Below are 26,794 nucleotides of genomic sequence, written 5' to 3'. Positions count from 1 at the left end.
TCCTTGGCTTCGGTGTTGGTCTACTGATCCTGACACAAGCTAGCGGAGGCAGGGGGACTGGCACAGAGTAGAACAAGCCTCTCAGAAGACAATTGAGACAGGAAGCAAGGAAGGAAAGGGTCTTTCACCCGGAGGGGGGGGGGGGGGCTGGCAAGCTCACTGGGATTGTGACAAGACAACCACACAGTCGCTCCACACGCACACACACTTAGATTGAGAGGCAGGGAGAGAGAGAGCCTGAAACATGCCTAAGGTTAGCAGGAGAAATTCTTGAATGGCTTAAGAACTGAAGTAAAACATAGACGTTTGCAAAACATTTTTTCTGTTTCATTTCCTTTTGAGGATAAGAAGAGGAAAGCAGAAGGGGTTATTTCACTTCTTCCTTTCTGTGAAATACTGTACTGTTCCCTCACCTTTCTTCATTATTGTTCAATTGCCCCAGCACCACAGCTGACGGACACAGCAATAAGGTAAGATGTACCGGCTTCTAGAAAGAAAACATCAATCTAACGTAGAAATTAAGATCTAATATTCACTTTGGACAACAGTTTGTATCGGTAGTATTGAATCTTAGTTTCCATGGCACCTGCTGCAACCCTCAAGTTATTTTAAGCTGTTATTTTAAAAGAAGACTGGGCAGATATATTGTAGCAGCGTGTAAGAGACAAAGATGGGAGGAAGTTTCAGAAAGAACAAACATAAGTTGGAAGCTTTAAATTCATTGCGTCTCCGCATCCCGACAAACAGCCATGAATTAAATTGACAGTGACAGCGATTACTTCCTCTGTGAATTTGACAGATGTATCATGTGCTCATATTTCATGAACACATGTGAGTGAATGGTTGAATGTAAATGTGTTAACTTAAACATGTTTAGTCGACAAGACAAGCACTACATACAGTAAATGCATTATATTTTCCTTGAGGTGTAAAAATAATAATTAAAAGTTTGGATCTTCCTTTTTTTTTAAACTGTTGAATTGCAGTTTCTTTAAAGTTTTAACTTTTCAAGTCATTCCTTTCAGTCATGAATTGTCATCTCTCTTATTTCTCTCATCCTACCTGCAGCACAAAAAAAAAAGGTTGCAAAATGAACAACTCCCTGTCCAACACCTCCATCAAGTGTGCGCGGGACACCAGCGTGACATCGGTGGTCTTTCCTTGTTTATACAGCATCCTCTTTATAGTGGCCCTGGTACTGAATTCCCTGGCTGCCTGGATCTTCTTCAGCATCCCCAGCACCTCAACATTTGTGGTGTTTCTAAAAAACGTAGTAAGGGCTTTTCTTTATACGTTTTGTTGATGCAGAACAACACAAATAGCACGAAAAGAAATAATAATAACTTTTCCAACAGGTGGTGGCGGACTTGCTGATGACTCTGACTGTCCCGCTGAAAATCTTGACCGATGCAGGTGTGGGTTCCTGGCAGCTACGTGCCATCCACTGCCGTTACTCTGCAGTGCTCTTCTACATCACCATGTACATCAGCATCATCTTACTGGGTCTCATAAGCCTGGACCGATACCTGAAGATTGTCCGGCCATTTGGGAAGGGCGTCTTGCAGCGGGTCCGTGTCGGTCAGATGCTGAGTGCAACTGTCTGGGTGGTTATGTTATCTTTGGCGCTACCCAATGCTATTCTGAGCGACCAGAAACCGCAGATCATTGGAGGAAGATTGAAGTGCACCTCTATGAAGAGCAAAGCTGGGCTGCTCTGGCACGAAGGGTTCAACTACTTCTGTCAGGTAGATGAATGAGAGGATTCTTTTCTTTAAAGAAGGCTAAAAGGCGCATTTCAGATGGTTATTTTATCAGCTCACAACTCCCAGGTGAGAAAAAAGTAAAGCACCTAACCTCTGTAAAACTAAAAATTATAGAACGGTTTATTTTCAGTGATGCTTCACACAAACACTTCCCATTTTTAAATCAATTTCTAGAATCTGACAATTCCCCCAAACTTTAAAAGGTATATGGAGAGTGATTGATTGAATCATCTGTCTATCAATCCTCTACAGTTTAACTTCGAAAAATCCGATCAGCAGGCACGGAAGCCAAAGCCAATCGAGTTAAAAAAAACAGCTTGTTGTTACGCCTAAAAATTGACTACATCTCCTCAAAAGATGCCGACAGGTCCAAACCTACAGTGTTCTGGTAAAGAATGTATCATTTGAAGCTTGAAAAGTTGATTCTTTTTTATTTTTTTCCCCTCTGGATCTCACGTTATTGTGTTCTCATGAAACCAGCTGCTTCACAAAGTAGTTGTTGCTAACCCCTCCATGTCCTGGATCTAGGATGATTTTTTTTTTTTTCCCCAATGCGTAACTTCTTGGTAAAATGAGACGCAGAGTTTACATGGTGTGCAGCGTAACTCCCCGGGCAGTAAAGTTCAATGAATTAACTTGGTGGAGAAATTTCCGTTGAGTAATATTTTGCAATTTTTGTCCTAGAGGTTTTAAACTTCTTGTGGGGTATTGAGCATACCGGATACAGTATACTTAGATTATATTAATTATTATGAGTTGATAATGTCTGGGATACATTTACCATTTTATATGATTATTTAATTTAGAATTTAATTTTTAGACTGTCCAACATTTCAGTTGCTCAGGTAAAAATCCTGTGAGCAGAGACTTGTGGTTCCTACTCGTCCCTGTTCAACAACCAGATGGATCGTAACACAAAGTCGAACAGGAGATTCTGACAAGAGCGGTTGTTGGTTGTTACCGTCTTGCTATATTGGTATTGATTTTCAGAATTCAAGATACCTGGAGTCCGACATAAACCCACAGCTAGGACGAGATGGAAGAACGCTACCTTACACATAACGGGGTTACAATCATATAGTTATGTTGTGGTTAATCTTTGGTTTCCAATAGCTTATTGCAACAATTTAGCTAATGATTTTTAAACCCTGGATTTACCGAGAAGTTACAAGAAAAAAAAACAACAACCTTGCCATAAATTCAAGATATCTAACTCTGAGTATTAGATAAGTGATGGTGTTAAGTGTGGAGTATCGCTTTAATGATGAATCGGCGTAGTCACCAGTCAAGTTAAGGGAATGCAGTTCTTGTTTCATTATTTGATGTGTTTTTTTGCAGGTGATTTTCTGGGGCACGCTGGCCTTGATGGTGGTTTGCTACACGTTCATCAGTAAGAAGGTGTACGAGTCCTACAAAGCCTCGAGGAGCAAATCTCAGGCAGCCAGCCGCAGAACCAAAGCAAAGGTCTTTGTAGTGGTGGGGGTGTTTTTCATCTGCTTTGCCCCCTTTCATTTCGCCCGTGTTCCCTACACTCTGACACAAACCCGTAACACAGTGGGTCTTTGTCGGGCACAGAATGCTCTTTACATCGCCAAGGAAACCACCCTGTGGCTCTCGGCCACTAACATATGCCTGGACCCGCTCATCTACGTGTTCCTGTGCAAGGTGTTTAGGAGAAGACTCACAGCTACGCTCTGCCGGAAACCCCTCCACAAAGGTGCCACGGATTCTGCCACAGCAACATCCACTCAGCAGGAGATGTCACAGATAGCCTTCACTAACAGACAGTCCTACAGTGGGGTGCTGAACTGACGCAGGGGGAATTTTATACCTGGACAAAGCAGGGTGATGACTGTGTGCTAACAAAAAGAATCCCATCTTGATGAAATTGTAAAAAAAAAAAAACACACAAAAATACCCCAAAGGAAACTGACTCAGCTGGGTGGACAATGCTCAGTAAGCACTTCTGCACACTTGCAAAGTCATCCGACACCTCCTTAACTATTCCGACTGTCATGTTCTACTTCCTTCTCTCTAATCTCCTTTCAACCGCACTTTCCCTTGACTAGATGCTGGCTGAAGGGCGAACATCTTGTCAGCACATATTCACTATGATGACACGCAATATATCCAGGGAGTGAGTTATGACAATGAGCAGGGAGCAACGAGCTAAAACACGTGTCATAGGTATAGATGAGACTGATACCTTTAATGTCTTAAGAGTATAATTTTATAATGTTGGTTGTAATTGTAATAATAACTGAGAGGAGATATTATGTTCGCACATGCACACGTGAGCTGAGGCAGCTGATGAGAAATGAGAATAAAATCTTACAAAGCCACTTCCTCTGCCACAGTAGGGCAGACGCTTCAGTTTTAATGTTTTAATTACCTCTATACAGTAACAGTACAGTAGCATCCAGGGTGCTTTTTTAATAGATATATATGTCTACTAACTAGTTATAACAATAATAATATTATATCAACAAACCAGTGCAGACCGCTGGAGCTTAACATGAACTTATCTGCGGCTACAAGTCTTTGCAATATAGCCTTTCACTTTATTACTGATTCCTTTTTGACGTGAAAGAGTGGAGAATAAATATATAGAACTGGAATAAATTGACATCTTTCCAGCAGAGTAACACCTCCTACCGTCATCTCTGAACAGATTTCAGGACATTTACAAACCGGTTCTTTTGTGATTAATGTCATCTCCACTTGATTAATAATCTTGTCTGAGCGCGGCTTTGAATAATGTAATAATGAAATATGATCGTCCCCCATCCTACCTTGTGTTGGCTACTGCACATAGGCTGGTATTTTGGGCAGGAAATTAATGAGCTTTATAGAGCAGTCAGAATGGCGAGTGCAGCCTGCAGATGAAGGACCGTTTGTCACCCTCAGATTAAAACCTTCTGACTCTGCTGTAGTGAATTATGAGAAATTTTAAATGACATTCACGGAATTAAATAAACCCTCGAGATAGTGTTGCCTAGCACCGCGCGCTGACACAGGATGGAGAGAGAGGACAGAGACGGACAAATAGGAGGCAGGTAGAGATGGATGGTCACAGTTGGATGGGTGCTGGTGGAGGTCCTGGTGAGACAAGATGGTGCAGCTTTCCTTTTTTCTCTGTTTCATGGTGATGCACAACAGAAAAAAATGATTTCACGTGGCTTAGAAGCTGTTCAGATGTAAACTTCAAGCTAGGGATGCACGATAATATCGGCACATGTTGGTGACTTTTCAAAGCAGTATCAGTCTGATGGCTGACATCAGTATCGGCCAAGCAGATAACTCTTTTTGTTGTCATTGTTGTTGGTGATGAAGCTACAATAAGTAATAGGCTTTTCCAAATGTTTTGGCAAATAAAGAAAACTGCTACTCTTTCAAATTTAACTTCTATTTTTCAGTATGAACTAAATGTTAAGATCATATTAACATGTTTTTATGCGGATAATGTCAACTAATGGCCAAAAGAATAAGTAAGTTCCGAGCAGGAAGAATTCATCTGATTTTTATATTCAAATGTATCCTTGATATCGACATTCACAAAGGCAAAGTACAAAGAAACTGTAGTGATTTCTTTTGTCCACCAGGGAGAAAAATAGTTAAGAGGAAAAAAAACACACAGTGGTGCAGTGGTTAACACTGTCGCCTCACAGCAAGAAAGTTTCGGGCTCCAGCACGGGATCTTTCTGTGTGGAGTCTGCATGTTCTCCCTGTTCCTGTGTGGGTTCTCTCTGGTACTCCAGCTTCCTCCCACAGTCCAGAGACATCAAGAGGGGACGAGGCTGATTGATACTCTAAATTGACCGTAGGTGTGACTGTGAGTGTGAATGGTTGTCTGTCTGTATGTGTTGGTCCTGTGATGGACTGGCGACCTGTCCAGGGTGAACCCCACCTCTCACCTGAAGGCTACTGGGATAGGCTCCAGCCCCCCATGACCCTTAACAGGATAAGAAGTAGAGAATGGATGGATGGATATTTGAATCATGCATACAAAAACGATAGATCCTTTATAATCCAATTTGTTTATTTGACACTTCCACCAACTTTAAATCAGAATCAGTAGCTCGGCTGCAAACAGGAACTGACCTCGTCTCTCTAAATGCAAATGCAGACAAAAGTTTTTTTCAATTGACTATTATATTTACAATTATGTGTCATATATAGATCACTTTTACTCTTGGATTAATGCCGTATCATAATTTTATGTGGCAGTAAGTATTTTCTTCATGGACAAAACCACTGATTGTTTTCTCTATATATCCACTGATTTTTGGTTGGAAAATAAATATGTAATGCTGTCATAGTTTGCATGTGCAGAAATATTGATGTGAAAGGTAACATTTTATGAATTAAAAGCACATTTGCATCTTAGTAGCGATTCTCCTAAAGTGCAATTACCTAAAATTACCCTACAGTGCAGAAACTGATCAGATGTATCAATTTCACCACTGAACTCACTGTTATTATTGCTGAATACAGATGAAGCTATCTGACCAAAATTTGCGAGGAATCCATGAAATACCTGGAAGTTGAGGCTGTGCGCGCTCCCGCGAGCGGCTGTCACTTGACACCGTGAACTCGCCAACGTAACGCCGGAAGTCGAGAGCCGAGGGAAAACTCGCTGACGCAAGACAGACAGGGGGGAAAAGTATTATTGCTCAGTAAACCGGGGAGTTTGCTCAATGAATAAAGATCAGCGATGGACGTATCAATTGGCCGTATCACGTAGAGTGTTAATACCGTAGTCGGCAGCCTGCTACCTCGGGTCCATGAGGTCCAGTCTCACTGGAACATGTCAAACAAGTTCACCCACAATAGCTCACGTCACGTGACACGTCTGCCGGGTCATATGATCGATCGGCTCCGTCTTTCTCGCTGCTGTCCACTCATATCCCAAACAATCCAACATGGCGGATGCTGAGGAGCGGCGGGACCTGCTGGAACCGGAGGATGAGGTCTCGTTCGCCGGTGGACCGACGACCAGCGGCCCCGGCAGACCCCTGCCGGCCATCTGCGACCCCAGCCACCTCCTGCACCGAATCGTGGTCCTGGTGTTCATGTGTTTCCTGGGATTCGGTGAGTTCGAGCATCTTCACTAAATGTAGATATTCTGGGCCAATTTCCTCATAAACATCATTTAATCATGCTAAGATGATTGTTTTCAGACGAAGGGAGTTACAGTAAATAATGCAGTATTGACATGTCTGTTTATGAATCTTTTTCAGGAAGCTACTTTTGTTACGATAACCCAGCTTCTCTTCAGACTCAGGTCCTCCAGGTAACTCGACTCATTAACAGGAAAAGTTGTAAACAACAACAACAACAACAACACAATGCTGCTATATATTCTCATGAATCCCAAGCAGAATCACAGCAGACGTGCAGACTAATCCAGACACATCGCTCAGTGGAACCTAACCCTAACAGATGCTGCAGATGTGGAGTTTTATTTCAAGCGTGCTCATTGTATTTCATGTCTGATGTGTTACCTCTCTGACTTGCCAGGATATGAACCTGAACACCGCGAAATTCATGGAGCTTTACGCCTGGTACTCCTGGCCCAATGTGGTTCTCTGCTTCTTTGGAGGGTTCCTCATTGACAGAGTCTTTGGTATCAGGTAGGATATTAATTAATCAGCCATATTTGTTTTGATTGAATAAATGAAGTGAAAGGGATCATCTTTACTCTAGAAATGATTTTATTTATTTATTTATTTATGTATTTATTTTTTAGGCTGGGAACCATCATTTTTTCCCTTTTTGTCTGTGTGGGGCAGGTAGGGTTCTTTTTTTTTTTCATCCACAATAAAGGCCCATAAATTTCATCTCCACCAACAAAAGTTCCATTTTATTAATATTTTCTTCTTTTTCCACACAGGTCATATTTGCTACTGGAGCTTTGGTGAACCATTTCTGGCTGATGGAAATGGGACGTTTTGTTTTTGGGTGAGATGGGGGGAAAAAAAGCGTCATCATTTTTTGTTTGTTTTAACTTGATTAGGGCTGGGAATTACTAAAACTAATTTGTATACTGTTTCTAAAAGGATACTTTTAACTTTACAAATCTTTCAGTTGTAGTTTTAAGTAACTCGGTGTTTTTCACAAATTTAAAATTAGCCGTGTGCTATATTTTTACAACTGGTTTGACTGTTAGCTCAGATTTACCAACATTGTCTTTACAGAAACAAGTTAATTGAATATATATTTATTTATTTGACATACAGAAAGAGCCCATGTAAATACTTTTGGATTTGATAAAGTAATGTGACCTGCATTGGTGCCGACATTATCCTGCATCTCAATTAAAAATTAGTGTCTAACCTTAAAGGTATAAAGCACTATACTATAATGTGTTTCAGTTTAATTTGTCTGTTCATCTCTTTTGGTTGGAGTTTCAGCAAGTTGGCATTTTTCCACTGAGGCAGGTTTACAACCGAAAAATCGTTGTAAAACTTGTAGATTTACTCCTCGGGTATTGAAAAACAAGACATCTACTGACGCTGGAGAATACTGAAGCAGTTCGGTCACTGCTGTAAAAATATCAAAGTTCAATACTCAGCTGTAAACATGATGAATTTCTATCGGTGGCTACTTTTCATACACGATGTTTTCCCATATAATGCAACCTGCTCCCCTCTCCCCTTTCTCCTGTGGTCAGTATTGGAGGAGAATCCTTGGCTGTGGCCCAGAACACCTATGCAGTCAACTGGTTTAAAGGAAAAGAGCTCAATCTAGTGTTTGGCCTTCAGCTGAGCATGGCTCGCCTGGTAAGGAAGGGAAACGCCAAGTTATTAATGCTAACGTGGTTGTGAAATGTGAGCCTCGTGTACAAAATCCAAATCATAGAAGTGACTAGATTGGTCTCTGTTGGTCTCCAGGGCAGCACGGTGAACATGAACATCATGGGCTGGGTCTACGGCAAAGTCTCTGGACTATTAGGTTCAGCGGGACACAGTACACTCGGAGTATCACTTATGATAGGTAACGTCACGGAGATCCTTTCCCTGCAACTAATGATCTCGGATATCACAGCCAGCAGAGACAAAGAAGTGGTAAAGAGAACTAAAAGTGCTTCTGGCTGCTGCTGATGAATCATACAAGATGGGAGTGTCATTTCTCATAATTTGCGCCCGTTAGTTATGCTGAGAAACCCACTTCCACTTTTTTCAGCCTTGCACTCGTGTTTTTCTTTAATATTCTGCCTCCGCCACCACTGTTAATTCAACTTAAATCCAACCACTTGAGGAAAATTAGAATTAATGGGCAGCCATTAGGAATTTTAGTGTGATAATCCTATCACTAATGTGTAAGTGGAGCGTTTTTTTTCTCCCACGTATTTATTTATGTTTTCAGTTCTTGTTTTCTCTCCTCAGCTGGGGTTACCTGCATTTTCTCACTAATCTGCGCGTTGGTGTTGGGATTACTTGACAAAAGAGCAGAGAAAATCCTCAACAAGGAGCAAGGCAAGACAGGTCAGTTGTCCCACAAGAAAGTCCTTTTTATCTTTTTAACTAATTTATATTCTCACCTCTAACTGGATGTGTGCAGGATTCAGCATAAGGGATCTCAATATTTTTCTCACAAGTTTTTGGAGTGTTGGAGTTCATGATTTTTGTTTTTTGTTATTATTATTATTATTAACATCCGGAGGCATTTTGCAACAATCACTCCTGTTGTCTTCTACGTCCAACCCCAACGTGGTCGGCTGCAGATGTGGGACAGTGTGACATTTCACTTTCAGTTTTTCCTTTTTTCCACCATCACCACACCAGAAAAACGCTGAGAAAATGCTGTTGTTTTCATTCTGGTCACCATAGCAACTGTTCCCTGCTGAGGTTGCAGCTTAACTTCCTGCTTTCACTTTTTTGCCGTCATGTTTTATGTTATTGTACCAATACATGGGGAGAAAGACTAGTAGTTGAGGTCCCGTTGTTTAAAAATCATGTCATCATGTATATGAATCGCTATTCTGTCTCTCATGGATCAGATCACATGCTAGTAAAGCACACACACGCACACGCAGCACCTGCCATGTGTGCTAGTGACAGATCGTGGCACTGATGTGCCTCAAGCTTAAGTTACTATATTTCCAATGAGGACTTGAGATTTCTGCAGTCTTTGAGTGATAAACCAGAGATTGTCTCTTTCTGTAATAGCTAAGCAGTTAGCATCACCATGGCAACTCCTGAACCCTCCCAGCTGATTCAGACTGCCTCTCTGACTCTGTCTGTGGTGTTTACCAAACACTTTCCTGACATTTCTATCATCCTAACTTCTATTTTAACGCCGGTTGTGGTTGAAACCCATTGTATTCTTGTGTGTGATGTGTGTTGTGGGACCAGTCAATCCTGTGTATGAACGTGCAACTGTTGCTTTCACTTATAAACCTTATAAACCGATGCCCCACTCTTTGACTGAGATGCCAGTCAAAGAGTGGGGCATGATGTACTATTCAGCAAAAGGTCACATTCACCTCAGTTATTCTTTGTCCTTAATGCACGATGGGGGGCATCTTAGTTCAGCGGTATAATCAAGAACTGTCCCTTCAAACTAATAATCTGTGTCAGAGAAGCTGTGTTTTTAATCGATTGAAAGCATTCGCTCTGTTGCTGATTTGTGTGTGTGTTCATTTTGCACGTCAGGTGAAGTCATTAAGCTGACAGATGTGAAGGACTTCCCTTTACCCCTGTGGATCATCTTTGTCATTTGCGTGAGCTACTATGTGGCCATCTTCCCCTTTATTGGACTGGGACAGTGAGTATACAAATGCAGTGGAGCATTCCTCCAGACATGATCACTAAGTAGATCAGGACTTGGTATAACTTAAAGCATAGTTCATAAGGTGACCATGTGATCGAGAACAAGCTGGCCTCTTCTTTTCTGCTCTTATAATACCACTTTTACAAGAGGCGAGTTCATTACTGCTGTGTGAAGGAGCTGAGGACTGCGCCTATACTCATAGCGTTACGGTACCTACTTATATCTCGCTCTGGAGCACATCACCCCTCGAGAGACTCATTTCACCTGCTTCTTTCAGTGTCTTGTGACCAAAGGTAACCATTAGAACATAAATCAACTGACACATAGTGAGTTTTACTCTCAGCTCATTTCCTTTTGTCACAGTAAGGGTGGACACATGCAGCTCCCTCTTGATTTGAAGGGTGAAATATGGCACGCTGGCTTGTTCAAGTATCAACTTGAAATAAACAGGCTTGCACGTGGTCCACGTGTGATACCCTATACTTCTTAATATAAGAACATTACCTTTTAATGGCTCCTGTTCTCACCACAGTTGTCTCATTTTTATTTCCAGGAATGTGTTCTGTCGGAGTAAATTGAAAGCTTTAAAACTTAGCTCCTTCAGGGCTGACTTCATCGTAGCATTTGTGATAGTAAAAAAATAAACAAAAAATTCTCTTGAGTGAGTAAAGAATTCAATTCAACTCCCAAACAAGATGGCATTATACTTTTAAGTGTGCAGTATTAATAAAATGGAGAGCTTTATTAAACCAGTACAGTTTCAGCATGTAAGGGAAGAGACAATGCTGCAACCTGACTATGCTGCAACCTGACAACACTGCATTACCGCAGAACCGCAGTGTTGATTGCGGTGGGGGCCAGAAATGGAAAGTGGTTTGACAAATGGCTTAGCAATGAAAGAAACCAATAGAAACTGTCACAACTTGTATTTCCTTCTCTGAAAGGCACTCTCAAATCACTTAGCAACTGACAGGGCTTTTTTTTTTTTTTTTTTCCCTAAGAGGGTCCAGAGCAAGTAGTTGTCATACAAATATGTTGTTCAATGTTACAGTATGTATGTAAGGCTGAGAGCTGTTCCCTTCAGCGCGAGTCATCTCTTTTTCGCCTTCACGAGCAGCGCTTGCGACCGTGAACTCGTCATCTTATTTTTTGTCTTTTACAGGATGTTCTTCATTGAAAAATTCAACTTTTCCCCTGCTGAAGCCAGAGCCGTCAACAGGTAACGCAGATAAGGTCGAGCCTTTCTATTAATAATCGCATTTCCTCCTGTTCATTTTTTTTCAGCCTTTATTTAAAAACAAAACACAACAAAACAAAAAGCCTAGATAAAAATATATAGCACTGCTCAGCACCCTCATTGATTTTTTTTAAACTGCTTTAAAAATAAACTTAATATATTTGAAATGTTTAGAATCCGTCAATAAATGTAGTGCTAATCTTTTTTGTCAGAGTGCACCATCGAGGTTGCGTTTAACTGTCTTTTTAATAATGTTATTGATTCTGTGAGTTGTTTTTTTTTTTGTTGTCACATCCCCTGTAGTACCTCAGTATTCCCCTAGGGGCATGCTTTGTCCCGTTTGAGAAGCGCTAATAGATTCAAGATTCAAGAATAGCCCAATAGCCCACTGACAGTGAAAAACACTATCAGTATTTTTTTTTTTTTTTTTGCTGCTACTTTTGTGTGTATCTTATCTCCTTTTCTGGAGTGAGTTTTTGGCGGTGCGCTCAAACACCTTCGTCTTGTCTTTCGCAGTATCGTTTACATCATCTCAGCTCCCGCTTCTCCAGTTTTGGGTTTTATAGTTGACAAGACCGGGAGGAATGTGGTTTGGGTAATGTCTGCTGTCATCACCACGCTCGCCGCTCACATGATGCTGGCATTCACCTTCTGGAACCCATGGATCGCCATGGTAACGCACAGCAAACAGTCATATGTTGAATATTGAGCTTATGTCATGAATTAGTCTTTTTCAGTTTATCTAAAATGACTTTTACTGTGTATCATAATGTGATATTGTTGATGTAAAAGAATATAATGAGACTACAGCAACATTTGATTTTACTATCGTGCCTGAAGTTCTTGGAAGTGTTTTTAAAAGCAGTGAGGCTGCCAGTTTATTCGTTAATTTGATGAGTATTTCCTTGATTTAGAATTTTGTATAAAACAGTGCATAAAAGGAAGTTCCGACAGCATTTTACTATACCGTGACTTGAATTTTACCCTCTTTGCCGACACTACAATATAATAACAGATTAATTTAATAATTACCAACAGCCCAAAGAGACAACGCTATCTTATTTTAATTGGTTATGTGGAGCGAGTATTCTGAGAGAGCTTGTACATGCCTGTGTGTTCCAGTCGGTGCTGGGGGTGTCCTACTCCTTACTGGCCTGTGCTCTGTGGCCCATGGTGGCCTTCGTGGTGCCCGAGCATCAGCTGGGGACAGCCTACGGCTTGTGCGTACACATTAGCGTCTGTCTCCATCCCCGTTTTGTGTTTGTAGCCAATCTGTCAACAATTAGTCAGTGCTGCGTAAATTCCTCATCGTTCTCCCCCAGCATGCAGTCAATCCAGAACCTTGGACTCGCTCTCATCGCCATGGCGGCAGGCTCCATCCTTGACAACAGAGGATACCTGTTTTTGGAAGTGTTTTTCTGCGCCTGTATCTGCAGTCAGTATCTTGGACCTGTTTGGGTCTTTTTTGTTTTTGTTTGTTTTTCCATATATCGTCAAATTTTCCAAACTCCTGATTTTTCAAGTGACGGTCTGAGTGATTTTCACATTGTTCCCTTCACGCTTTTCTTGCAGTTGCACTGATGTCGGTGGTGTTGCTGTACTTTGTGGATTATTTCAGAGGTAAGACAACACCGCGACCTTGAAACACTCCGCTGTTCCTCCTCCCATACCAGTATCTTTCCTTCTCTTTCTCATGTGATACCTCTTCACTTTCTCACTCCGTAAACACTCACATCACTCCTTACCATCGCACTCCTCCATGAGCGCCCTTTTGTTAATCTCTCCATGGTCCTCTCTGGCTCCAGGAGGAGACTTGAACCAGTCGGCTTCAGCCAGAGCAAAACTCCAGAAAGAAGCCACTTCAGATGCAGAGTGAGTAACTTGGACCTTTGACCTTCCCTTGCTGCTTTTCTAACCACTCAGCCAACAAGAAGAGCGAGCTGCTCACATAATCAAGTGGCATACGCATATTTTTGAACACTTCAAAACCCTGGTCTATCAGTTTGCTCTAGATGTTTCCTTAGATGAACCTGCTGCAGTTATTTTAATTCAGATATAGTAAAACATGAACGTAGTTATCGATACAATACATGCATTTAAACTATTTTATAGCTAAATCTCCTGCTTTAAAAAAGCGATGAGCCAAATTATTTAAAATTTGGTTGATATTTTAGGATTAAATTGTTGCGATTCTCCTCAGTAGAAATGCCGATTGCCTGGTTTGTATGTGTAAAGTTCAGCCAAAATGTATTCCAATGTATTCATTCATGCGATATCTCTGGATTATCTCCACATTTGACACAAACGTCCACCTGGACTCGAGGATAAACTTCGGTCAATGTCGGTGTGGCCTCATAAAACCTTTTTTTTGGGGGGGGGGGGGGTTTAGGGTGGGGGGGGGCATAACTTGGATGAAGGGCATCATGAAAGTATTTTCATATCCAAAAAAAGGCAAAGTTCCGAATATTGTGACATCATTAAAAAAAAAAAAAAGTTTTTTCCGGCATTTTTATTGTCAGGGCCAAACAACCACCAGGTGGTAATTCCAGGTGCTTCTCTTAAATGGATTGCAAACAAGTTGTAAATGACGCTCATGCGAGCTGTAAACAAGACGGGTCACCAACCCTGTCCAATGACCGGGCTCCCTTTACAGTGCTGCGCGTATAATAAAAGAGATTCATAATACCTCAGAGTCTTACCCTTCTTCTGCGGTGGTGGCGATGCGGAGATGATGCAGAAGTTGTTTTTGAGTTTTATTAGTTTACAGCAACAAGATGACTTCTTGCATAAACAGGGATGGCCAAAAGAGCATGGTTGTCAGAGATCAAACTAGGTAAAGTCACTTCTGTTTTAAAGTCATACCCACTGCACGTCACGTGTCAATATCACGCCACTCTTCGGTGGGGTGGTGGCGTCTTTCTGTTCTCATTCTTGCGTGAGTGTGTTCACAAAGGGCAGGAGTTGAAGTTCCATCTGTTCATGTCTGTCTGTCCAAACTATTCACACAATATTCTCCCTGTTTTCTTCAGCTGTTACACACTAATGATCCCTGCATGCTGTAATTGATTTTTTCCAGATGATGATGATGATGCTGAGGGAACACACACAAACACACACGGTCCTGGGCTTCAGAGCCAGCTGGCTGCACTGTCCACCCCAGAGCTGTCAATCATCTGCCATGGGAAGGGATTGCCCTATTGACTCCGCCCAGTACTGTCATCTGTGGCTCTTCCCACCAGAACTGATTGTCTGGCACTGCCGATTACATAACCAAGTGTATAGTAACAGCTGATCAAGTCCCAGTTTGAGGGTTGCTGTCACACACTGACCTCTCACAGTGACTCTGATATCGACTCCCCACTGGCTCTTGTGTGTGCCAAAGCTCAGCGTGACGTTTCTTCACTTGCAGAAGAAAGTTGAAATGTTTGATTTATTTTTTTTTTAACAAGAAACAGATGGTGGGATTTTAACCTCTGTGGAAAGGATCCTTTTTCCCTAACAGTGTTTGATCAAATTCCACTCTTAATTATAGGGTTCCTTTGTAAACTGCTGTTTTTTTTAATGTAAATATTGGAACATTTTTATACAAATTTCTGTATAGAAATCGTTTTCGCCAAGATTCTGTTATTTGCCTTCATGCAGGGATCCCAGCACTAAATTTGTGTACATATCATTTTATTCACAACGCCAACCAAAATCTCCCTGTCTAGACTCTCCTCAGGCGGTTCCTGTTCAGTTTTAATCACAGGCACCATTGACCTTTTTTTCTTTTTGGTTGATAATCTCAAAAAGAGCATAGCTCGTTATTGCTGAAATCTTAATTGCTCCACTCTTTCATTTCTTAATTTCTTTATCTACTCTTGGCTGGTCTTAGGGTTCATAAAAATCATTTTTCGTTGCATCATCAAACAGCACATTACTATAACGATCAAACAGATGAAAAAAAAAGAGCGAGAGGAACAATTTTGAATGCATGTAATTTTCAAAGTTTTAACTTTTAAAGAACAGTTTTATGAACGTGGCCTTTTTAAAAGAGGAAATCAGTTCCACATAGAAAGTGTGCCTCGTCGACTGTTCCTGCTCATTTAGCACGTCGGTGTAATGAACTTGTTTTAAGCACTCGCTTCATCGAAGATACAAATGAATACTGATGCACTCTGTTTAACTCTTACCATTCCAGGAAGGTGGGAAAAGATGTGTGTGTCCGTTATGTTATCAGGTTGACAAACTGTGGATGACAAACATTCACTACCTCAGATTTAGTCCTCATAGAAATGGTAAAGAAGAGGACTTCGGTCAGTGGTAAAAAGGTCAAAGGTCAGGTTGGATTACAGCCTGTGAACTCTCTTTGAGGTATGTAAAAGAAGTGAACTGTTAAAGACAAACAGAAAGTGAAATTTGGTGTTAGGACACTTGAAGAATTCCTGGGATTATCTTTGTAAAACAAAATGGCACCAGATGAAACTTGACTGTTTGTGGAACAATGACGTTCGATTAAAGGCTTTTTTTAAGACATTTGACGACTTTTGTTCTGAGTTTAGTCCAATAAATTGTGTTTTTATCCTTCTACATCCAAGTGCAAATGATGAATTCTGCCGATGATGATATCATTTACCTGATTTTATGGTTGCTATGATGATGATGATTATTATTCCTGCAGGGATAAAAGGTGGACCAGTAAACTGACAGAGGGTGAGCTTGCAAGACTAACACCCATGTCTGCTTTTGGTTTGCGTAACCGTTTCCTCTCAAGGTTGGGAACACAGGTATGTACACACACACACACACACACCTTTTAATAATTGACTGGATGGTTAGAATAATTTGGCTGCTTTTTTTTTTTAATTAGTCTTTTCTTTCGAGTCCTTTCAGATGTTCTTGTTTCAAAAACAGCCTGTGATTTCTTTAAACTGAGCCCTAAACTGCGAGGGTTTTTTGGGTTAGTGTTCAGTCTTTTGGCTAAAATCACGATTTATACTGTTATGAAAAACCTGGAAAATTAATGGATTTTGAAAATGGCAACTTCTGGCCTTGGAAATCTTTCTGAACGATAAATACAGTTCTGAAAAAATGTATGGAAATGTACTTCACTAATGCCGTACGTGATAATATCATCTGAGAAAAATCTCTTTGCTTGATGTTGATTTATTTGAATGGATGCTTATGTCATTTCAAACCATGTAATCGGTCGTCAGTGTTATTTACATATACACTTGAATATAAGGTTAAGAAAATGTTCCTAACAGGTGCGGAATAGTTATGAATAATATATATATATATATATATATATATATATATATATATATATATATATATGTAAAATGTATCTTTGTTTCACTTTCATTTTAGTAAATTCAATTCTTGTATGTTTTAGGTGATATCTGTAAAAGGATTTTTTTGTTGTTGTTTTATTTGGTTTCTTTTGTCAGTTTAATTAATAGAAGATTAGAATCCAGATCGATTCACTGACAGGTTTGGTTGCCACCCTGGTATTGCAATCCAGGATTAAGCCACCGTGTATATACAGATGTGATCTGTCTTCCCTGTCCCCTTTCCTCTCTGTCCTCAGCTTCCAGACCACTGTTCCACCCATCTGTCATCACTGGCCCACAGGAGTGTTCTGAAATGATGCCCCTCATTCATCTGGCTGATCCTCCAGCTCTTGTTGCACCATGCAAGTATGAAGTAAAAAAAAAAAAAAATTAAAAAAAAGAAGATGCTTACAAAGTATTCTTCTTTGTACTGGATTGCTTCACATGTTACCCTGGAGGTATTTATAACCTTCACATGGCTGACTGATGTTTAGACAGTTATCTGTTCCCTCTGTTTTTTTTGTTGTTTTTTTCAGAAGTGTTTTGCGTCTGAAATTATTTTCATCACAGGTTATTTTTGCACAACCTATTTTTTTCCTTGTCTTTTTATAGAACTACAGGAACCACACAGCACGATGATACTGAAGGTTGCATCAGACCAGCTTGAACTGCTGCATCATGGTTTTAGTCTCTACTTTGTGCAAACACCAGAGGGCGCTAGTTCCCTCTAATCATTATCTCAGTATGATTGCTTTTGGAACTTTAACGGATGTGAAATGTCAGTTGCTTTGTAGCTTAAACCGGCCCTATATACACACTGAGGTACTTGAGCCGCTTATTGTTGGCTGAGAAGTGCGTAAATTTATTACAGCAGTGACCTGTTGAATCTGAACAAATACACGTAATAAAAAGAGATACTTAACGCACTCTTTTGTGTAACTTAACGATAAAGCGAACTGTTAAGATGATGACACAACGGATGGGTGCTGTTTAACCTCCAGATGTGTGGATGAACATTTGGGCTGCACCCTCTTTCTCCTCCTCCATAACCAGGCCTGGAACTTCTGCCGATACGCGTCACAGCCCCAGAAGTAGAGGAGAGGGTTTGCGCAGCAGTTGAAACTGACCACAGGCTTCCAGACCTTGAAGGAGATCATGACCACGTTCAGCAGGTGGCAGTCTTCGGACATGTAGACCCTCACAAATAAGTAGACAGTCCGAGTGATGTGATACGGGACAAAACATACAATAAAGATGATACACACGACTAAAAGAGTGTAGAGGGACCTGGTGCGGGTTCGAGCTGTCCTCACGCCCGCGGCCCCCCTGCGACGAAGCACCTTTATCATGGAGCAGTAACAGGTGACGACGATGAGAAACGGGATCATGAACCCGATAAGTGATAAAAACAAGCCGTAAGGGAAGAAAACGCCGAACTGTCTCGGGTTAGTCATCTCAAAGCACACAGTCACGTTGTTGATCACACCTGTGTGAGCGAAGGCAAGTGTTGGTAAGATTTCCACTGTGGCAACGACCCAAACCAAGCCTGAAACAAACAGGGCTGCTCTTTTGGTCCTGATGCGCACGGCGGCGACGGGGAAACACACGCCGATGTAGCGGTGCACGCTGACGCAGGTGAGGAACATCATGCTGCAGTGGAGGTTGACGTAAAAGAAAAATCGAATGGCTTTGCAGATGATGTCCCCGAACAGCCACACGTCTCCCATGGCGTTGCTGATGATGAGCGGGGGCAAGGTCAGCACGTAGAGAAGATCCGCCACGGCGAGGTTGGTCAGGTAGATGACGGAGCTGTTCCAGCGGCGCGTCCTCCAACACACGCACCACAGCAGGGCGCCGTTCAGAGGCAGGCCCAGCATGAAGACCAGGCTATAGCTCAGCGGCAGGAGGATCCGTTTGTAATAGTCAGTGACGGGACAGATTTTAAAGTCCTCCATTTACAAGTTTTTCAGCTCAAATGTACCTTTTTACCTCAGCAGCTCAACTCACTACTGGCGAGAGGATGACGTGGGCTTTTTATATGTATATTTACACCAAAAATGTTTGTTCAACGTGTGTTCCCAGCCCACACCTGTGTAATGTAAACCATTAAGTCGCCATATCTATGAGCAAACAGATTGGCACAATGTGTTTCAAAAGAATAATGGGTTGAGGTACTGAGAAGGCGTGTAGAATACTTCTACGACACACCGGCGGTGCGCGCCGTGTAAAAAAAAAACAAAAAACGCGCGCACGCTGAGCATCCTATTGGCTGCCAGAATTTTCCAAGTCTAGTCTCTCTCCAGCTGCTAAAGTGTTCACTTCATCTCTGTCTGACCGAGGAGAGAGAGCTCGTCATGTTGAGGAACGGCACGTACAGGTTAGTGGCACATCCACCGGCTGCTTCTTAGTACAGGACAAGAGTGTATTTAGGATGAACATCTCGGGCTGCTTCGACATGCACGGATGAGTGATGACGTCCTGCATGACTGCAGCTGGATGGTGCACGCTATTCTCATGCTGAATGCTTCAAGCTTCTTATTATATTTAGGAGAGTTCTTGTGCGTTAACTTGAGCGATGTCCTTCCAGAAGCATGTACCAGGGAGAAGAGGCGAGGCTGCGCAGCGGGAGTCTGGCACGGGAGAGGAAACATCTTGCTCTGTGCATTAATAACCAGGTAAGAGACACTTAGAGGAAAATGCAACGTGCATACAGGATTATGAGTATTTACCTCTCTTGGGGAATGGTTGTAAATTGATTATAGATCCTCCATTTGTGGGAGACCATTTCATGCATGATGTAACTGTTACTGATCTTTTTTTTAAGGAGCAGGAAGTTGATTTTAGTGCCCGAAGCCCCTGTAGATCCTGCAAACATCCTTTGAATAGATAGGCTTTTCTGCAATCATGCAAGTATTCTTACAGCTGGTGAAGTACCAGCACCACGGAGAACTAAATCTTCAACCATTTACAAAATCTGCCTCACTGCCACCTTTGGCTTCCCTCGTTTACCGTTTCAAATGGCTGAATCCACTGAATTCAATTTAGTTTTGAAAATTACTTTTATCGTGTTGGCTTGAGGCCATTTAAAGATTTTCTTCTTCTTCTTTTTTTTTAACCGCAGCGACTGAAAATGTCTCATTAATGCTATACTTTCTCTATCTGCAGCAGAGGAAAGCAGAGCCTGAACCTCACAGCTGACTGAGGTGTCAGAGCTCCTTCAACATGAGCTCATGTGAGAAGAGCAGATGTTGTGATTGAATTCATAATCAGTTTTGCTATAGAAATCCTCTTTTTTTCCAAGTCCTCCCCTCTGTGTGGATGGCAGAGTGACTGGAGGTGCACAAGTTCACCTGGTTGTATTGAGCTCCTGAATATTTAATGCCAGTGATGTAGTGTTGCGCATTATCGGCAGCTGGGGATATTGAGCTTGTGAGCTCTGAAAGCCCTGTTCCATCACAGCTTTGGATTGCTCTGTAATATATATCACGTTGGGTGCAACACATATACGCGCGCTTGTTCATTTCTTCTTCCCTTAAACTTTCTCATTTTACTTCCAGCTGCACCACCTGACAGATGAATTTCATTATTGCTTTCCAAAAAAGTGACATTTCCAGAATTGATTGAGCTTAACTCTGCGTCAGAGGAGGTTCACTGCAGAGGAGGACGCGTCGAGGCTTGGTGAAGGACTAACCAGTAATTGGCTTGTGAAATATGAGTGAAGATAGAAATGCGGGTTATTGGATATAGAAGCTGCTTGGCTTGTCTATGTGAGTGATTCAGATTCATTGCCAAGGCGTGAACCCCCTGAGAAACACATTAATCTATCCAGCTATTACCCCATAATCAATGGGACAGCTGAATTTTACGGCCACGGGCTCATGTTGTTAACCATTTTACACAGAGCTTATTTAAACACCATGCCAGAGCCAGGGGGGGTTGGGGTGGGGGGGTCACATTTAATAGGGTTAAACATGAAATATGCTATACATGTGACAGTGTTGACACAGCACTTTCAGCTTGAATCTTGATATGGTTTCAGCGGTAGCATCAAACCCCTCGCTGCTCCTAATTCAGTGAAGAGTATCCCAGCATGCCACGCTCCTCATAACAATCTGCTTGTGTTCAACAGGATATCTTGTGTTGTAGGTAGGAATGTATGTAGCGGTAGTCTTGTGCCAGGGAAAGGGTGTCATATTTCAGAAGTGCATTATGGTCTCACCCCCAGTGGGACAGAGCTGTACTGAGTGCAGCTTGCACCAGCTCACTCAAACGCTTCCTCGATTGAGTCGTAATAACCGGTGTAGGAGGGAGATGAGCCTGCACGCCACACTGACAGATAGATGTCTCTCCGCTTGGCACGGTCAGATTAAGAAGAAAGATATTTGGTGTGTGAAGTTGCTCTGTTTTGTTTTCTTTTTTTAAAAAAAAAGAAAACAACCTTAACTCCTCCAAAACAAACACAGAAAGGCACGCATGGATGAACTCAGACACCCCACATGTAGTCTCACACTCACTCAGAGCTACCATTTTTATAGTCATTCGCATCCTATTACCCTGTCTTGGAAGACTGATTTAATCTAAATGAGTGAGTTTAGTCTTTGATCACTGGAAGAAGCCCCTTACGATGATGGGCGTGTGTGTGTGTGTGTGTGTGTGTGTGTGTGTGTGTGTGTGTGTGTGTGTGTGTGTGTGTGTGTGTGTGTGTGTGTGAGAACATGTTCTCCTTCCCTCCCTCACCATATGTTAACCAGTGCAGCTCTATAGCTCTATAGTAGCATGGGGAATAGTCCCAAGTGCTAAATTTTACATTTTGATGGACTGCATGACCATTTTCTCACTCATCACACTCCACAAACCCTCTTCCCTTCTTGAGTTATTCTTCTTCTCTACGGCATTTGAATAAAAGTGCACCATTTTCTTCCTCCTTATCAAAAACTATACTATCCCTATCCTCTGTTTCTATCTTCCTTTACTGCTCAGCTGCACATCTCTTGCATGTTTTATGTGTCAGTGGGGAAGTAAGTAATCAATGAGATGATTGGCAGAGTGTTAATCCCAAACAACAATTTTCTAAAACTGATCAGTAGTCTGCGATCATGCAGAAATCCCCAGTCTTATTTTGTTAGAGCCGCACAAATGTTGGGATTTGCTGCTTTTCTGTTTCTTTTTTTCCCAAATAATTGTAAATGGAGTATTTTTGTGTTTTGTGCTTTTCATCAGATTAGTTAACCTATTTAAACACATCAGCCTGATCTCTTGGAATTTTTAATGATCACTTTTCCCATTTTGTTCCTTTATTTTCCAGATTTACCGAACAGCCAAAGCCAATGTGAAACAAAACAAACAAAAAAAAAATGGAATTTTCCCCAAGTCGAGTGGATCTGCCCCTAAATTTATGCTACACGCCTCTACAAAAATTGATGAAAATCAGCCATAGAGGTTTTACGTAATCCAAACATAAATGCCACTGATCCCATTACCTCCTTGACAGAGGAAATAATCATTTGCTGCAGCTCTGTGCTGTTGAAAAGGTCTTAATAGATTATGCCGTTTCTGTTGTGTCATACCTATAAACCCTGTTTATGGCACTAAAAGCAAAGGGTCTGTCTTTTTTTTGATGAACTGCCTAATTATACATGGGAAATTAACTTCACATTTGTGTGTGTGTGTGTGTGTGTGTGCGTGCGTGCGTGCATGCATGATGCAACCCCGCTGGGTGTCACTTATCTGTGCCTCACAGGTCAGTCTGCTCCTGCCTGCTCGACTGTGTAACTGCAGTGGCTATTATTGCATGAATGTGCAGGTCCCTACAGGCTGCCACCTGATCAGTGTGAAACTGCACTCTCACTGCAGTCATTGACAATGTATCTTTTTGATTCTTTGTCAATTTACATCTCTAGTCCCGAGAGTGCTTTTTTTTTCTTGTGCTTCTGAAATAGAATGCGAAGGTTTAATCAAAATAATATAAATGAAGCTCTCTGTGGAAATAGCTGCTTTACCCAAATAGCTACGTTACCCAATTACGTGCATCTCAAATAATGTAATCTCATTAATACATCAGTTATGCCTACTTCTCTCTGTTGGCTGTTTTTTTATGCTCAGAATAAATGTTGTCTTCCATATTCTTTCTCGCAACCACTGCGCATGAAAATTGATTTTGCATGTTACAATCAAGGATGGTCTCCACCGGTACAGCTCGTCTCCTGATCCGATGTTTCCTCAAGCTGATTGGCAAGTTGAGCTGTGGTAAACCAGCTGATATCCTGATGCAGATGTTTCGGCATCTCATTGCTCTGCAATCAGATTGATGTGTGGGTTTACGTGTGACGGTGTGAGTCAGTGTGTGTGTGTGTGTGTGTGTGATTGCAGGTGTTTAATGCACTCAGGTTGCTTGTACATGTGTGGGAGTTTATCTAAAGGGCATGAAGAGCCAGCAATTGGTGTGTGTTGATATTAATACACCCGCAATCGATCTCTGTGATAGAACTAGGACTCTCAGAAATTATGATTTTCATAACTCAACAATTAATGTGCTTTCCCGCCCTCCAGACCATCTGCTTTCTCCTTTCTAGCCTTACAAAGTATTGATCGTCCTTATTTTGATATTGCAAATACAGCGATTGAGCTGTATACATGCCCACTCGAGGACGGTTCTGTTAATATGCATGCTTTTATACGATCATGTAATGTGCTGCTATTGATTTAATAGATTTTTGAATATATGCATCCAGTTATGTTTTCTCTCATGTCATCAGCTGCAGTCATACTGCTGTCTCCATATTTCTATTGCTCTCATATAACTTTAGTGTATTTCATCCAGTCCAGAGACCTAAGATATTGTGGTTAGTTGTAAAAACAGCAAATATGAGGGTAAATAATGGTAACAGCTGCAAAAAAAAAAAAAATCCCAAGGTATATCTGTATGATCATTAAATCCTCAGGTGTATGATGACAAACCTATAATGAAACTTTTATGTATGTTTTAAATTATAATGTAAATAGTAAATAATGTCGTATAAATTCAGATGTCTTATTTCGGGCTTTAAATTCTGGCACTTGAAAGGATTTGTTGATACAGTTGCGTTTTAAATACTTAATGGACGTTTGCCATGGCATCCCCAATCCCTTTTGGGTTAGCTGAATGAAGAGAAATGAGAACATTAAGAACTGTTATTGCAGCAACAACAGTTTCTGGACCACATGCACCGCCATGGACACAGGAAAAGCTTAAATACAAACTCTCGTGCACTGGAAGGGTGAAAACATGCATGTGCTTCAAAATAGATGCACTATATTGATGTGTAATTTCCAGACATCAGGATTTTTCACCTGAGGGCAAAATCAAATGTCATTCATCAACACTGTGAGCCGAGAGAGGCTTCAACATGCTTCCGCAAGTCAGTTTGTTGTTCTACTATCTTAAAATGAATTGAAAATTCATGTTCAATTATAGTGTGAGTCTTGCATCATTGAACTGTGAGCTGACTGTGTCATTGCAACCTTGATATAAACATGAATAAACAAATGCTGGCTTATAGAAGCATCAGGGAACACTGGAGATGGAAGAACTCCTCCTTCTAACCCCCCATCCCATCACGTTTTATTCTCAGAACTGCCTGAGATCGATCTCGCTCCCCCTGGTTTGCAGCCAGTGTCTGGCTGGTTGGCACCTGCACAGCCCACCATAAATGGAGCGGGTGCACAAACACGCACACACACACACACACACACACACACAAACACACACACACACACACACACACACACACACACACACACACACACACAAACATATTTGTTTTTTTTTCCAGCAATTGTCATTGTTTATTATAGTTTACATTCATGCTAGCAGACTCTGAAATGCTGCTATTCTTAAGGTTAATAAAGACATAACACTAATAAAAAAAAAAGTGAAATAACAATTTCCTCTAGTGTTACTCTGTAGTGCAGCTGCCGACACAGTATGAGTGGGAAGAAGAGCAATTACACATACATGCACAGCAGACCCATTACTTAGTGGTTCCTAAAACATGGGACCACAAAACCATCAGTTCCAACTGCAAATAGGTTTAAAAAAAAAAAAAGATCTTGTTTCCAATTGTAGATGTTAAATGAGAGATTGGTAATAGAAGGCATACGACGTATTTATGTCCTTCAATTTTTATTTAATCATCATCTCATCAAATCAATGACACTTCTTTTCTTAATACCTCTTAGACAAGGTCTGCATTTACCAACAATTAATAACATTGATGGTTATTTACAAGAGGTTGTTTCCTCAGATTCAACACTTGAATTAACAAGCCGCAGCAGTGCAGGGTTACTATCTTCATCGTCATCACATTCCATAGTCATGTATTAAAATCAGGCAATACAGGGGCACCTATCACAAACCCCTTTCTGCGTTACACCTGTGAAAGGAGAACAATGTCTGTGAGGCCCTGGTAAATCTCAGATTATTTTAAAGCTTTAATATTTCCTGCCACAAATCTAGTGTCAACAGCTTCTAACAACTTCCGAGGACATAAATAGAAATAGTGAGATCATTTTATTCTCCAATAAAACAAACAAACAAAATGGCTGCCACAGGCGCTCCGTTTACTTTGTGAAAGAAATGCCGAATACCCTACTCAGTCCGACTCTTGATTGGACGACTTCAAACTACAAGTCATGGTTTTGACTAGTCCTCATGCTCTGTTTTTGTCAAGTTTATTTAGTAATATTGGGGGGAAAAAAACATGTTTTTTTTTCTTATTATTGAACTTTTTTACTTTGTTTCTTAGTATAGACCATACATGTATTTGACCACGATGTCTTATTTTTTTCCGTATTGCACCCTGTTTGTCCTGTGTCTCAGGAGACAGTGTTCCTGTATCTTACAACCCTTCTGTGTAATATTGACTTCCATAATTAAAAATCGTGACACACACACACATATATACAGACATTTTTTTTTCACTATGCAGGAAGAAGTCAAGCGGTATCATCGCTACTGCAACCACAGTGGAGGACAAGCACTTCCCAAGGTGGAGAGGTAAGGCACTGCACAATATTGTTTCATTAAAACAAATCCTATCCATATTTCAAAGTTCTTATGCTGCTATTAGGGGATGATATACTGTAATATTGTGCCCAACAGTACTTAGTTATTCAGGTTAATAATGTTATGTTGCTGCCACTCATTCCGGTTTTGCTGTGCTGATATTTTTAGATTTTTTTATTGTCTAAACTCAGATTTATTGTTTTTCTTTTCTTGCTTTTGTCAAAGAATCGATCATCGTAAGAGCGAGGAGGAGGATGACAATAGCCCTCATCGCCGCGAGCAACAGCAGAACCTAGAAATCAAGGCTATTGTGTGAGTATTGTCTGAGGTGTTTTTTTTTCTTTTTACATTTGTTGAATTAAAAAAAACCCAAACATTTCCATTCTTTACTTTAGACCATTTCACATTAACCCATGTTACTTATCAGTGCCACATATAAGTTAGAGATCCATCTCTGTGCGCCTTTAATTTATTTTGCCATTATATGAGGTCTTCATGTCATTTCCAGAGTGCATGAACCTGCTTGTGAGCGCCTTCTAACACCATTGTACTTAAATGGCCGCCAATGCTACGATGTAACTGGGAAGGACAGCTGTTGCCTCAGGCAGTCACTTCCTTGAAAGCAAAGCCATTGTTTTCTGTGTAGAGTTAACATCATTGGGGG

At 41.1% G+C, this 26,794-nt stretch overlaps 4 protein-coding genes across 7 annotated transcripts in view; 3 read left to right on the top strand and 1 right to left on the bottom strand.

The window, feature by feature from the left end:
* The first annotated feature begins 225 nt into the window (after nucleotides 1-225).
* Nucleotides 226-6,069, top strand: p2ry13 (purinergic receptor P2Y13). The gene is made up of 4 exons (XM_086216335.1): nucleotides 226-470; nucleotides 1,069-1,273; nucleotides 1,356-1,745; nucleotides 3,102-6,069. The coding sequence occupies exons 2-4, from the start codon at nucleotides 1,091-1,093 to the stop codon at nucleotides 3,573-3,575; spliced, it is 1,047 nt and encodes a 348-aa protein (XP_086072461.1). The 5' UTR covers nucleotides 226-470; nucleotides 1,069-1,090; the 3' UTR covers nucleotides 3,576-6,069.
* Nucleotides 6,070-6,359: 290 nt separating this feature from the next.
* mfsd1 (major facilitator superfamily domain containing 1) lies at nucleotides 6,360-17,899 on the top strand. Of its 3 annotated transcripts, XM_086216333.1 has the most exons (18): nucleotides 6,360-6,854; nucleotides 7,004-7,056; nucleotides 7,284-7,396; nucleotides 7,513-7,555; nucleotides 7,657-7,724; nucleotides 8,437-8,545; nucleotides 8,657-8,759; nucleotides 9,152-9,250; nucleotides 10,421-10,532; nucleotides 11,701-11,757; nucleotides 12,292-12,448; nucleotides 12,898-12,995; nucleotides 13,098-13,210; nucleotides 13,348-13,395; nucleotides 13,581-13,647; nucleotides 16,436-16,541; nucleotides 17,345-17,453; nucleotides 17,700-17,898. In XM_086216333.1, exons 1-17 carry the CDS (start codon nucleotides 6,686-6,688, stop codon nucleotides 17,402-17,404), a joined length of 1,575 nt encoding a protein of 524 aa, XP_086072459.1. In that variant the 5' UTR covers nucleotides 6,360-6,685; the 3' UTR covers nucleotides 17,405-17,453; nucleotides 17,700-17,898. The 3 variants fall into 3 exon arrangements, with proteins under 3 accessions (XP_086072459.1, XP_086072458.1, XP_086072460.1); XM_086216332.1 differs by having other exon boundaries at nucleotides 17,345-17,899; XM_086216334.1 differs by lacking the exons at nucleotides 16,436-16,541; nucleotides 17,345-17,453; nucleotides 17,700-17,898 and adding an exon at nucleotides 14,852-16,290 and having other exon boundaries at nucleotides 6,362-6,854.
* A 147-nt stretch (nucleotides 17,900-18,046) lies between these two features.
* Nucleotides 18,047-19,042, bottom strand: LOC147254786 (P2Y purinoceptor 6-like). The gene has a single exon (XM_086215019.1). It carries the CDS (start codon nucleotides 19,040-19,042, stop codon nucleotides 18,047-18,049), a length of 996 nt encoding a protein of 331 aa, XP_086071145.1.
* A 368-nt stretch (nucleotides 19,043-19,410) lies between these two features.
* The window catches only part of schip1 (schwannomin interacting protein 1), a 218,425-nt gene continuing 211,041 nt past the window's right edge, over nucleotides 19,411-26,794 (top strand). Inside the window, exons 1-4 of one of the 2 annotated variants that reach the window (XM_086216328.1) lie at nucleotides 19,411-19,464; nucleotides 19,675-19,762; nucleotides 26,054-26,121; nucleotides 26,356-26,442. In XM_086216328.1, coding sequence (XP_086072454.1) covers nucleotides 19,442-19,464; nucleotides 19,675-19,762; nucleotides 26,054-26,121; nucleotides 26,356-26,442 — 266 coding nt within the window. In that variant the 5' untranslated portion in view covers nucleotides 19,411-19,441. The remainder of the gene's footprint in view (nucleotides 19,465-19,674; nucleotides 19,763-26,053; nucleotides 26,122-26,355; nucleotides 26,443-26,794) is intronic. The other variant, XM_086216329.1, reaches the window with a different exon arrangement.

Source organism: Aulostomus chinensis, chromosome 10, assembly GCF_037954235.1.
Source record: "Aulostomus chinensis isolate RoL2024-O1b breed Wild chromosome 10, RoL_Achi_v1.0, whole genome shotgun sequence".
Classification (NCBI taxonomy): Eukaryota; Metazoa; Chordata; class Actinopteri; order Syngnathiformes; family Aulostomidae; genus Aulostomus; species Aulostomus chinensis.
The sequence above is the reverse complement of the archived record's forward strand: the minus strand, read 5'-3'. Positions and strand labels throughout refer to the sequence as shown.